Source organism: Manis pentadactyla, chromosome 8, assembly GCF_030020395.1.
Source record: "Manis pentadactyla isolate mManPen7 chromosome 8, mManPen7.hap1, whole genome shotgun sequence".
NCBI classification, from domain to species: domain Eukaryota; kingdom Metazoa; phylum Chordata; class Mammalia; order Pholidota; family Manidae; genus Manis; species Manis pentadactyla.
In genome coordinates, this window is record NC_080026.1 from 11,530,223 (window position 1) to 11,542,879 (window position 12,657).

The 12,657-nt window shown below is 31.2% G+C and overlaps 1 protein-coding gene across 6 annotated transcripts in view; it reads right to left on the bottom strand.

Annotated features, from left to right (window-relative positions):
* Positions 1-12,657, bottom strand: part of SLC4A10 (solute carrier family 4 member 10) — a 268,072-nt gene that overhangs the window by 86,595 nt on the left and 168,820 nt on the right. For 3 of the 6 annotated variants that reach the window (XM_036884247.2, XM_036884245.2, XM_036884248.2), the window contains exons 7-8: positions 5,713-5,804; positions 4,666-4,755 (exon numbers count right to left, since the gene is read on the bottom strand). In XM_036884247.2, coding sequence (XP_036740142.1) covers positions 4,666-4,755; positions 5,713-5,804 — 182 coding nt within the window. The remainder of the gene's footprint in view (positions 1-4,665; positions 4,756-5,712; positions 5,805-12,657) is intronic. The other 3 variants (XM_036884246.2, XM_036884250.2, XM_036884249.2) reach the window with 3 other exon arrangements.

Consider the following 12,657-nt stretch of genomic DNA (forward strand, 5'->3'; position numbering starts at 1 on the left):
TGCCCTCTAATCATAGTAATTTTTCTTATATATTTTTCTGGTTTGTTACCAATAAGCTGAATACTCTAGTTGCTCTCTTCAACATTTTTAAAAGAAGCTTCTTTAGCATCAGCAATCTTGAAATTTTGGGGAAGAAAAGAGGATGTGCTGAATTAAATGAATGTACTTTAAACATAATTTGATTCGCATTTGCCAGTAGATTTACGTATTTTTAAACTACATTATCTTGATTTTGTACACAATACATTTCAATCAAGTAATAGTCAGTATGTATCTATTTCAAAAGAAATATAATCCTGTTTCTCCTTACAGTATAAATCATGATTTTAGTCTTCAATTTTTATTCTAGCTATTCTATATCCTTCACATTCTATATTTGGCCTAATCATTCTTTAACTTTAATTCCTCATCAGGAAATTTCAATATGGCAGAGTGAAAAAAAGCAAGAATAAGAGCATTAACATTTGGAGCCGCTGAAGAGCCATAATTGAATTACTGATATGAAATGTCTGTGATTGAAATGAATGCATACAAAACAAAAAGCGATTAATAACAATAAGAAATGCTTAAGAGTCAAAGGTGAATTCTGAAAAATGAGTGTAAAATATTCTTAAGAGTAACTATCAAATTTTATGTACATGGCCTTACTGAAAATCAAGTGGTGACTTTAAAGTAATTTTACAAGGCCTATTTCTTGTTTCTAATTCACTTGAGTTGCTTTTCATAGAAATCTTTTTGTAGGGAGAATAAGAAAAAAAGTTCATCTGATCTGGTAATTGGTTTTATGCTCTCATCCTAATGAAATGAGGGCCTAAGATCAAAGTGGGAATTGCTGAGAGAGAAAGAAAAAACCTCTGAAAAATATAGGTGAGCCTGAGATTTTTTTAGGTCAGATATTTATTTTGCAAGTGTAACGATTTGAGAATATTTTGTCCAAGAAGTTTAACGTGAAAAATATTAAAATTTTTAGTAGTAGTACCATAGGAAGTCCACGGCTGGCCTTTAGTTACTACATTAAATATGCTGCTTTCTGAAATCAAGACCTTGGCTATTTAGGTTTATAACTAGTTAATTTTCTTCAAGATGGTGGTGCCACAAAACATAAAATCTATTATATGGAGTATATATTTTATCACAAGGATTAAATATAAAAATTATCTGCAGTACTCTACTTAAAGTGTCAAATAGAACCAATGTTCTTTTTCAAAGAAAAATAAACAATGGATTTAAAAAAGCAAAACTGCCTACAAAAAAATTATGACAAATATTGTAAATTCCAAAGTTTTTACCTACAAATACACTTCCAAATATAAATTTTTAATCTCATAAAACATATACAATAGGACTTTATATGGTAAATATTTTCCTTTTAGAGACACTAACCTTTTAATTTACAGATACAAAACTTTTTATCTTAATAATACAATCTTGGATTTTATGGGAATATTACCATATTTTTTGTAATTATTTTTCTAGCTAGGGCAAATATAAACATTGAAAATGCTTTAAATTAGTAATGCTTTCAAATTTCACTATAATGCATAAATTCTCAAGACAGGAATAAAAGATTACCTATACATTACTATCCCTGTGAGAAAAATATATAAATCTTCCTAAGTCTTTCAGAGCCTAAAAGAGTAAACAAGTTTTTCCCCTAGTGGAAATAACAATTATACAAAGTTAATAAACTGAAACAAAATTTAAAATGACAAAATAGCTTTTTATGATAATCTACAATTGATAAATAATGAGTTATATTAATAATACCTGTCATAATTTTAATGAGAAATTTAAATTCTACATGGAAAACATTCTATAAGCATGTTTATTGCTTGATAAATGCCATAGCCTTAATTATTGAAGCTGGTGTCTCAGGCAGGTGGCAATTATACAAATAACTGCTTTAAGATGCAATTTAATTATATCAAGGAGGACCCAGTATGCTAAAATAGTTCAATTTTAAAAAAGGAAAATATGGTCCTTACATATGATACTTGCACTAATTACATAATACCTAATCTATCATTGATTAATATTTGTTATTTTAAAACAGTATAAATGTACAGAATTTAATTTCAGGATTAATTTATCTTTTGATTTAAAATATAATAAGTTGTAGTTAAATAACATATATCTGGGGTAGCCATTACATTATATTATTCTTGGAGTAGTCATATGTTTTGGGGTAACAGGTTATATAACACATTATCTAATTATATTATTATATTATACAATTACATACTATATAATTCCTGGGTAGCCTTACATTTTTGTATTTGCAGTAATACTCAATTCATAAATAACCTTATTTGGCAATCTACCTTTTAATATAACAAAAAAAAAATCACACTTAAGGACCATAATTTACTCTTTTATAGAATTACAAATACCTAAAATATCTCTGAGGAACTAGGTTGAATTATATCCCCAAAATAATCCTCCAGTGGACACAAGACACTTGGAATGAACATAAAGAAATTCTGAAATGTTCTGGTCCTCTGAACAGGACCTTGAAGAATAAAGCGATACTCTTACAGATCTGAATTTATACTCATGCTTTGGGCTCTCCAGGCCTTTACACTAAGAAGGGAAAGATACTTTATTTTGGGCAATTGGTCCTTAAGTTGTGGGTGAGAAACAGTTCTTTCTCTAGGGAACAGAGTTAGGCAGATGATCATGGTGGAACTGGAAGTGTCTGGACAAGATATACACTGAGATGTGAAAGAAATACAGATGGAATTTAAGGAGACAGTTTAAGTCTTAAGCCCGTTATAGAAGGTACAACAAAATCAATAGGGAGTCTCTAGGGAGAAATGGTGTTGTGACACTAACCAGCCTGCGATCCTGAGCAGCTCTCTCAACCTCTCTGGGGTTCAGCTTTCTCACCTTCTAAAGGAGGAGATTTCTAAGGTTTCCTACAGTTCTGGGATTTAATAATCCAACTCTTTGTAATGTGTTTCACATACTGAAGATAGATATAGAACAAAGTTCTTTCTACATAGAAAATACTGTGAAGGCTTCTTTGGGCCATGAAATAAAAGAAACACGACCTATATTGGGAAATATTAAAATATCTAGCTTCTACATGTAAGTTTGAAAAACAAAGAGACAGAGACAGAATGTTTTGACACATCTGCTTTTCAAAGGCATTTTAGGAAGCACAAAACTGACAACTCAGCTTTTATTAATAAACATTCCTTAAATGAATAAGTTTGATAGACTTATCCATTGGAAGGGTTAATCGTATGTAGATTGAATGGAGATAGAATCTATGATTAAGTCACACGAAATGAATACTCTTTTTCCTTAACATTTCAAAATTCTACTGGGGTTTCTAATCTATATTTTAAAACTTAAAATATTTAAATGGACAGAGTATCCTGGAGAATAGCTAAGCTCTGATAAATTCACTACCAAATTGAAATCATTATGCTAAAAATCCTTAACTCATGTATCTGCAAAATCTGGCACTAAAATTTTTTCCACAATGATAGGTCATGTTTGTTCTTTTGAAAGCCTACTACTCTGCCATCCCAAGTTATAAAGTAAGAACTGTTACTTGGTGTTTCATAAAAATGCTAGAACTAAAGGCTTAAATGATTTTGAATCTCACAGGATTTATTCAACATATACATCCCAAGCACTGTTCGAGGAATTAGAGATCCAGTGGAGACCAAAACATACTATGTTCTGGTCTAGTATTTATTTTTGACACTATGATTTTTACTAATATTAATAATAACAATAACAATGTAGTAATAATAGTAGCCACCTTTTATTCAACACATACTATATGCCCAGCACTGTGCTGGGCTCTCATGCTCCATTATCTCATTTAATCTTCACAAAAAAATTATAAATGGATGTTATAATTCTCATTTTACAAATGAGGAAGCTAAGGTTCAGAAAACTCCAAGATCAGAGAGCTTATAAACTGTGGGTGAGGATTCAAGAATTCATGCTCTTTCTCAATAGCCACATTCTTCCAGTGCTCCATGCTATGGACAAGGGGCAGGAGTATAGATGGTTGGCACTGAGTAGAGAGCTCTAGAAATTTAACTTGCCTACCAAAAGTTGAAATGGACCAGTTATTGGAAACACAATAAGGAAGAAAAGGTAAGGACAGTTATTTTTCACTCTTCTATGGTTCTAATTGTTTTGAGGAACCTGAAGGTAAGACTACTGTCTCCAACTGGCAATATTCATTTCCTTTCAAATGTGATGAAGCATTTTTGAAGGCTGCAAAGATAGGTCAGACACCTAGAAGTGAAATGATATGGAAATATAAAATTTAGCGTCAAGGGTTATATCCTTTAAAAAAAGTTAAAAGGTAATTCATTTGAAAGTACCTGATTGATGATCAGTTTTTGAAAATGTTAAATATGCCCTTGTTATACTGCTAATGCCTGTGTAAATAAGTAAGCCACTTCTTATGTCATTGTTTTTAAGACATTGTTTCAAATGAAGAAATCAGAAATTAAATATATGGTAGTTCGGAACAATTTTATTTCAACTGGCAGATGAATGAAGATGTAATGTTTTAAAAAGATTTTTTTTGGAGTGGCAAATGGATACATTTGAACTGGTTTAATATTTGAATCACATGCCTCCATACAGTGAAATGAGCTTGGAGCCACTGAAGAAACAGCCCAAGTATGCCCTCACCTCTCTCTCTTGCTGGTGTGGAGCTCCTTTGTCATGCCTTTGTTTCATGCCACATGGACTAGTGTGCCCCTTTTGTTGGCCTCCCAGTCCCTGCACGCATAATTAACAGACTTAAGCTGGTACGCCCGTGCTCCCAGGGGAGACTCCACCAGGCACCCAAGGGGGAGCATGCACACAGAGACCTAGACCACTTAGGCATCGGCAGCAACAAGGAGCTGATTGCTATTACTCTTCTCACATCAGGCAACTTCCTCTACTCTACCTCCCATCCCACCTCCACCCACTGTGACAGGCATTGCCAGTAATAACTGCTTTATGAAAAAAAGAAAAAGAATCACTCTGAGTTACTACTGTTTCAGCCACTCAGATAAAGAAAATTGTTGATCCCCTTTATTTTTGGTCAATATTGAAACTCCTCTTTCCTGTTTAAGTGTTAGTTTGCCATCACCTATAATAGTGCACATAAATGTCAGGGATTCACGAACTAAAATTACATTATTTTTACAGAGACATTATTTTCTTGGAATACAATCAAGTAAATGATTTCATATGAACTGTCTCCAGTTAGATGTGCCCTCAACAGAGTCGATCTTTATTATGTTTTTCTTCAAAACTCTGCTCTTACTCTGTCCTTGCATTTCCTTACACTAATATCTTTCTTTGAATTATGACAGTGAAACTTTATTATATGATTTGCTTTTCCACAAATAGAGGAAAAACAATTTTGAAAAAAAGCTAACAAAAGTTTTAAACAACAAACTTTTGTTAAATTCTCTGTGAAGTCATTACTGCTTTTACTAGACGAGATATATTATACCAAGTGGCTGAAACCTGAAGACTATGCATAAAATTTACGCCTTTGGTTTTGTGAATAAGCAACACGTTACATGTGAACTTAAATGCTAACATTATCTATAACAATATCAAGCTTTGGCTAAGAAACAAAAAAATGTGCATGCAAGAAATTGTGTCAACACCTCTTTAAATGGGTAGTAATTTCTAGTAACAATTCAGCTGATTACTTAAGTGAGAGGGAGGAAAGCTTACCTTGCTGAAGTCAACAGTACTGTTCTCCCTGCTCACATCATTTTTATTTTCAACACAGGCTGGAGCAGAATGAGGAGAAACAACCTGACCTGCTAAGAGAGATTGTTATTACAGAATACAAACAATTACTTACAGAATTCTAGACATACTGGGTGACACAGCAATTGAATTACACTAACAAAGGTTTCTTAATGAGTTTATGAGGTAAGCATGGGGGGTCATTATAATTAGATCTATATAAATACAAATATTCTTATTTATCAGTTACAGATAGAAATGGGAGAGTTCAGTCAAGAAAATGTAAACCAATTCTCTGATTAAAACGCTATCACTGAATGGTTATTCCCAATTAAGAAAGAACACCTACAAAATTTTCTAAATCTGATCATGGTTTGAAGCATCAGTGATTTGTAAAGTTCATCCAAAACTAATGAGATATATATTTTTAATTTTATATACTTAAATATATATATATATACATACATATATGACAAGATAGACATCTATCTTGATTTAAGCTGAGATTGTAGAATTTAAAATGTAAAGTTTTTAAAAAGGAGCAAATATTTATCTGAAAAGTACACAGTGTATTTATAGCTTCTATTGCACCTGAAAAAACAAACCAATGAGAAAAAAATCCTTGACAATAACTTTTAGAGATTTCTATATGAAAGCTTCCATTAGAAATACCTCTTTCCCACACTACAAATACTGTGAATATGATTTTATGCTTATCACTATTCAATTGTGCAAGCATGTTGATATTGGTCTTCGTGAGAAAAGATAAATAAACTTGAATTGTATTCGTGTTCCACTAATATTAACCAGCAACTTCATTATTTTGTACTCTTTTCCCAATTTTGAAATTAGTTAAGTGGACAACAGGTGGGAATTTAACAACACGTAATTAAATTCCATTTTCACCAAATATGAAACATTCTTTTCAATCACAACTTATCCGAAATCTGCCCATATTTAGTAATTAAATGATAAAAATTTATGTGGTTTGCCTAATTTCAGATGTATCTGTCTTCTTCCCCAATCTTTACCCATGCCAACTTGTTACTTTTGCTGTGAAATTATTAACAACAATCCAGCTTTGAAGCTTTGAGCATATTTATGATCATAACTTAACGGCTCCAAAATACTGATCTTCCTCACAACAGTCTCAGACAGGAATGCTCTTCACTCTGCCTTGTTTTTCTCTCCACCTACCTGAATTCCAACTTCATTCAAAATTCACCTGTAGGCTCATTTTCCAATTACTGCTGTCTATACTAATTGGAACTTCCCTAAACTACTAGTGTATATACAAATAAAACCTTTTCTTTAAATTCTCTCCTGAAATCCCACTTATTCTTTGTTACTTGGAAATTACCAAGTATGATTTAAAACACTAATAATTTATTTTCAAACATTAGTATAATTTTTCTTTTGGAACTACTAAGCCTCTCAGGCAGGGAGGGGTCATTTATTAATAGGCACAATATTTTATGGTTTAAAATTGTTAGATTGCCAGAAAGCAATGGGCTTAAAATTCTTCTATGACTTACATGTTTCTCTGATTTCACTACACAAAGTAAAATAATACATCTGGTGAAGACTTTGGAAATGACTTTTTAAAGCAAATTCACCTCAAACCATGTACACAAATTCTGGTTATAGCATATTCCAAGAACTATATGAATGTTGGAAAAGTGACAGACTTAAGCTGCATCAATTATTTTCATTCTCCCATTTCTAACTGCAATGTGCAGCTATGACTGTGAACTGTTCATTAGCAGCCATTTAATTTATCATTCTCAAAATAATAACTGTAATCTTTTAAAAAAACCTCTTACATAATGCATTTGTGCTACAAACAGATGTCTTCAATCACCAGTTTCACATCATTTCTCCATATTTTCATGAGTTAGAACATTAGATATATTTAAACCTAAATTTACTGAATGTTCTATAAAATTGAGTGGTGAAATTCAAGGCATGGAAAAATTAAACAGACATATATCTATGTTCTTATAGTTATTTCATGTGGTATAGAACTACATGGAAGAACAGCCTTTTAATTCAGTCACCACACACATACAAAAAGAGAGTCAGCCCAATGCAAAACTATCAACTTTAAGATGTTTAATTGGTTAGAAAATAAGCTATAACTTAAAATTTGAGAAATTGAGTGGTCTATGTTTTCATATGCATACTTTAAAAGCAGAATATTTTGTAAATTACTTTCAGCTCATGCAACATGTTCAAAACACTGGCACCTGTATTTCCTCTTCTAAATATTAATATATTTTGAGTTATTTTCTATGATATTTTGCTCTAAGATGATGAAAATTTTATAAAATATTACCTCAGAAAGTTGATAATTGAGAAGGGATTTGGAAACTATTCTCCCTGAATATTTTAAGTGATATGGAATAATGACTTCATGGAGAGTACTTAACTAACAGGAGACATACTAGATGACAGTAAATTTCTTGCGAGTTCTAGATACTAAATATGTGCTAATGTAGGAAAAAGGCATAAAAGCTACCAGCCTATAATAGAGGAATATAAACCACAAATCAGAAATCTGATACTTCAGAGGTAACAGTTAACTAACGGTAGTAAATATTAGTAGTTAAATGTATTTAATCACATCAAAAGTCCTGCAAAGTTTAGAGTACTCCAAACTTTATTTCTCAATATGTACACTAATTTTTTAAATGAAACAATGCACATTAAATGTATGTATCTTCAAGGCTGAGTCTGGACACTTGGCAGGATACAGAAAATTGTTTAGGATTATTATTTAAAACTTAAGCTTACAAGTTTAGTTTGGGTTATTTTTAAAAAAGAGAAGTCTTTAAATAAAGCTTAAATTTTTATTTGATATATCACCATGGCTATGTTTATCTATCTACCTACCTAACTAGATAGATAGATAAATAGATAAAGCTAAAATCCACATATAAATGAGCCTAGTGAACTACTGGAAATCTCACAGATTAAAACAGTTTTTATAATTGTTATCTACTATAGTCTTTATCTTTCTAAATGCAGAATTCTTTACCTTATTCCAATTATTACTGCCTTTCATAAAAAGGTGATGGGCTTGAATTTCAAAATGACTTTAATTAACTCAAATACTACATAAGAAGAATTTTAAAATTTAGGCTTCCAAAGGGCATGCCTTTATTTTCTCACTGATGTCTAAAACAATAGTAATTCACAGAATGGAACTTTTCAGGTATAGAATTTTACCTTCAAGTGCATGTTTCCTATAGAATGACTAAGAATTTTCTAGTATATTTCCCACTCCAGGATAGAATAATATAAAGTTAGAATTTGGCATTTACATATATGTATGGAAGCTTTATGAATGCTAATTTTTCTAACCACTATGCCACAATGCTTGTGAATATACATGTTTTTGCCAGTTTTCTTATATTACCTTCACTTTGCCCACTGGTCATTGTCCATATTAATATATCCTATCAGTAAATGCCATTGCAATCACATCTGTTATATCTAAATAATTTTGAGGCATGAAGGTAACTATATAAAAATAAAGAAATGCTTATTAACTCAGTAACCTTATTATAATTCAGGGTAAATTATTCAAACACTGATGAAAAGTGGACACACATGGAAAGGGTTTGTAGCTATTTAAATACAAGCATTTGAGAAACCTATCATCATCCTCAGGCATTTATCATATATGTTTATTTTTCCAAAATTTTAAACTCAAAGAATTCATCATCTTAAGCCCAAAATTCTAATATTTGCTATATATATTATCAATTAAAGTGCATATTATATAGCATTTATATTGGCAACTGCTTGAATTAGTTTTCCATTGAGTCATGAACTCATTTTTCCTCTGGACCTCCAGGTAGGGACAAATAAATCAGTCAGATAAAATTCACTATAGGCCATGTATTTTTCCAAGGCAAATCATAAAAGATGTGGGCCAAGCATAGGAGAAAACAGATTAATTCATGTGATTTACTAACTAGAAAGTGGGAGCTCCACCTGTCTGCTTGTTACTTCATAAATATTTCACTGAGTCCATTGTGATAATGGCAAAGTCGTTTCCCTCATCATAAAGTTGTAGGGGAGGAACATGATATATGTCCAAAGTACTACGTTTTGACTTTAAGTAATGTCAGCAACATTAAAGCAACTAATTATTGAAACATAACTGCAAACTATGTTCTCTAAATATCTGTAAGTACTGTACTGACCATTTCTGTCCTTACCTATAATTTCCTTATTTAAATTAATTGTGTATATAAGTATTGTAAAAGAGCAGCTTTTAAATTTCTATTCGGCCAATTCAAATCAATAGGAGATAAGATATTGCTTAAAAATATCATTTGCTACTGCTTAATCCACTGAAAATCATGTACAATAGAAGGAAACTGGGATGAAGACATGGAGGTACATTACTATTAACCTAGAGACCAAGCTGGTTTACACTACCTCAGAAACCTTCAACGCATTTAGAGTACCCAAAGGGTAGGAGATGAGGGAGGTACAGAGATGAGATGAGCCTGTTAGGGACAGACACAAGACAGAGCAAAATAAAGAAATATAAAGATGAATGACAAAGTTACATACATGTGTAACAATACATTTGTTCATGGGAATAGAAACATGGAAAAAGAAAAGCTAAATATTTAGAATAGGTTGATTAAGTGAGCTTCCATTCAAAAATATGAAAATTATGCACAAAATTAAACTTGGAGAAAAATTACTATGCCTAAAAATAATCAATATAGAAATAACAAATTTAAACACATCATACTAGAGATATTTTTGCTGTTATGATTTTGTCTTGACACCAGAGCTCAGTAGCAATAATACAGCCTCTGAACAGACTCATCAGTTGTGTCAACAATGTCATCTTGATTTTTTTTGGAACAATAGAAAATACCCTTATTATACAATGTTTAATTCTGTCTTTTACATGAATCTTTGAATAAGTTTTCTCTCAAGTATTATTCTAAGAATTATTAATCCAGGTTTTTATTCTTAAAGGTAGAACATCATGAAGGATAACTTTTAAACTCTTGGTATCTCATGAAACCACAATATTTAAAAAACAATAAAGCATCTAAATATCTAAACACACATAAAAACATTGTGCATCTGAAAATAAGAAGTACAGCATTTTTAAAAGAAGTGATTATAAAGCAATAAAACTGATTTCCAAAAGCCATAAATAAAAGTCACTCACAATATATATGTGTACATTATTTTAAGGGCTGGAATCTGTGCAGGCCTAAAGAGTCAACTCGTGTCCCATCCTTAAATCTAAATGTTCTCCAGGACCCTATGACTTTAAAAATAAATCAGAGCCTGTTTGTTCTGTAACTCCTTTTGAGATCCTAAATAAAAGGTACAACTGGGAATAATCAGAATAAGAGGGAGAAAAAATATGTGAAGGAAACAGAATTACTAGTAAAGAACACAGTGGAATAAAGACAGCCCACACCTAAGGAAAATAAGAGTTCTAAATTATATTTTTAAATATAAAGGTTATCACACAGATAACAGTTGTAATTCAAATATATCAAAATATAATTGAACACATGACCTAAATGATGAGTACGAACAATGATATGTTTTTCTTTCTAGATCATTTAATTCAAAAGTCTTAGTTTTATTTTCAGAAGTTTTCCTAGCTTCAAGGAATCATTTGAATATTCTTGATACATTTCTTTCGAGTACTTTCTACTCATATCCATTTCAGGGACCTAATGTTAAAGAAGATACTCTTTTTCTATTATTTTTTTGCTGTTGTTTTGCCAACTATAACTGTCACTTTGTATTGAAACATCAGAGTCAGACATTTAATTCTCACAGTTTTGATGCTTAATGAAAAGTGAAAGTTAAACACAGCATGGTTACATTAAAATGCATGGTGAATCCATAGCATCCTGTATCTTAGCCCTTAAGAGAATGTGCAGAACACAAAGAAAACAATTATACAAAAAGCAAAACTAGTGTATTTGGAGGCAAGACTGACAAATTTTCACAAATCACCAAAAAAGTTATGAACAAAATACTGCAAACTTGGGGAAGAAAAGAAAAAGGAAATCCCTATGTTATACATCATCTAATTAATAAGATGGGGAAGATTCATATTTGACATTTGAATTGAAATGTCTGATTGTTTAATCCTTGGGTCTACTACCAAGGTAGTATGCTCAAGGACCAAGTCAATTCAGGAAGAAGAAACCTTTATTCTATATAACTACTTTAGACTTTCTAAAAATAATCATTGGTTAGTTTTTGAGATAATTTCTATTGTTTACCTCTAAACTAAAAGTATATTAAACAAAAGGGAGATTATTACTATCCTTATATTGGGAAGAAAAATGTTTTCTGTTTTCAAGTTCCTAGAAAATCCTTACTCCATTGAATTCCTATTCTATAATTTCAAAAGAAAAAAAATCAACCTTTTTGCATGAAATGCTACTGAAGAGATTTTTTCAAAGAGTAAGATTATGATTTTTACCATTTTGAATGTCTCGAAATCTTTGCATCTCTCTGTACGACTGCACAAAAAAATTAAAACTATTGCATATTTTGAAACAATGTCAAATCTTTATTTACAGCGATGAATTGTGATTTGTTTGTTTATGTAGAGTTTGTCAGCTTCTAGAGTTCATAAATAGATTGAAAACCTTAGTAATAAAGGTCTTTCACACTTTTTTTTCATTTCTGGATAGGAGATTTATTTCTAAATTGGTTAAGTCTATACATATTTCCAGAATTCTCAGCACCCATAATTATGCAAAGTGTATAAGGAAGTAAAACAGAGTCACAGGAGGTGTTATAAGCCTAGGTTTAGAAAACCACTTCTGACAGCATACGCTACAACAATACTTAATTGGATATATGAATCTTATTACAAATGTTTCCAAGTTTTTATTACCCTAACATTTGCCTCAA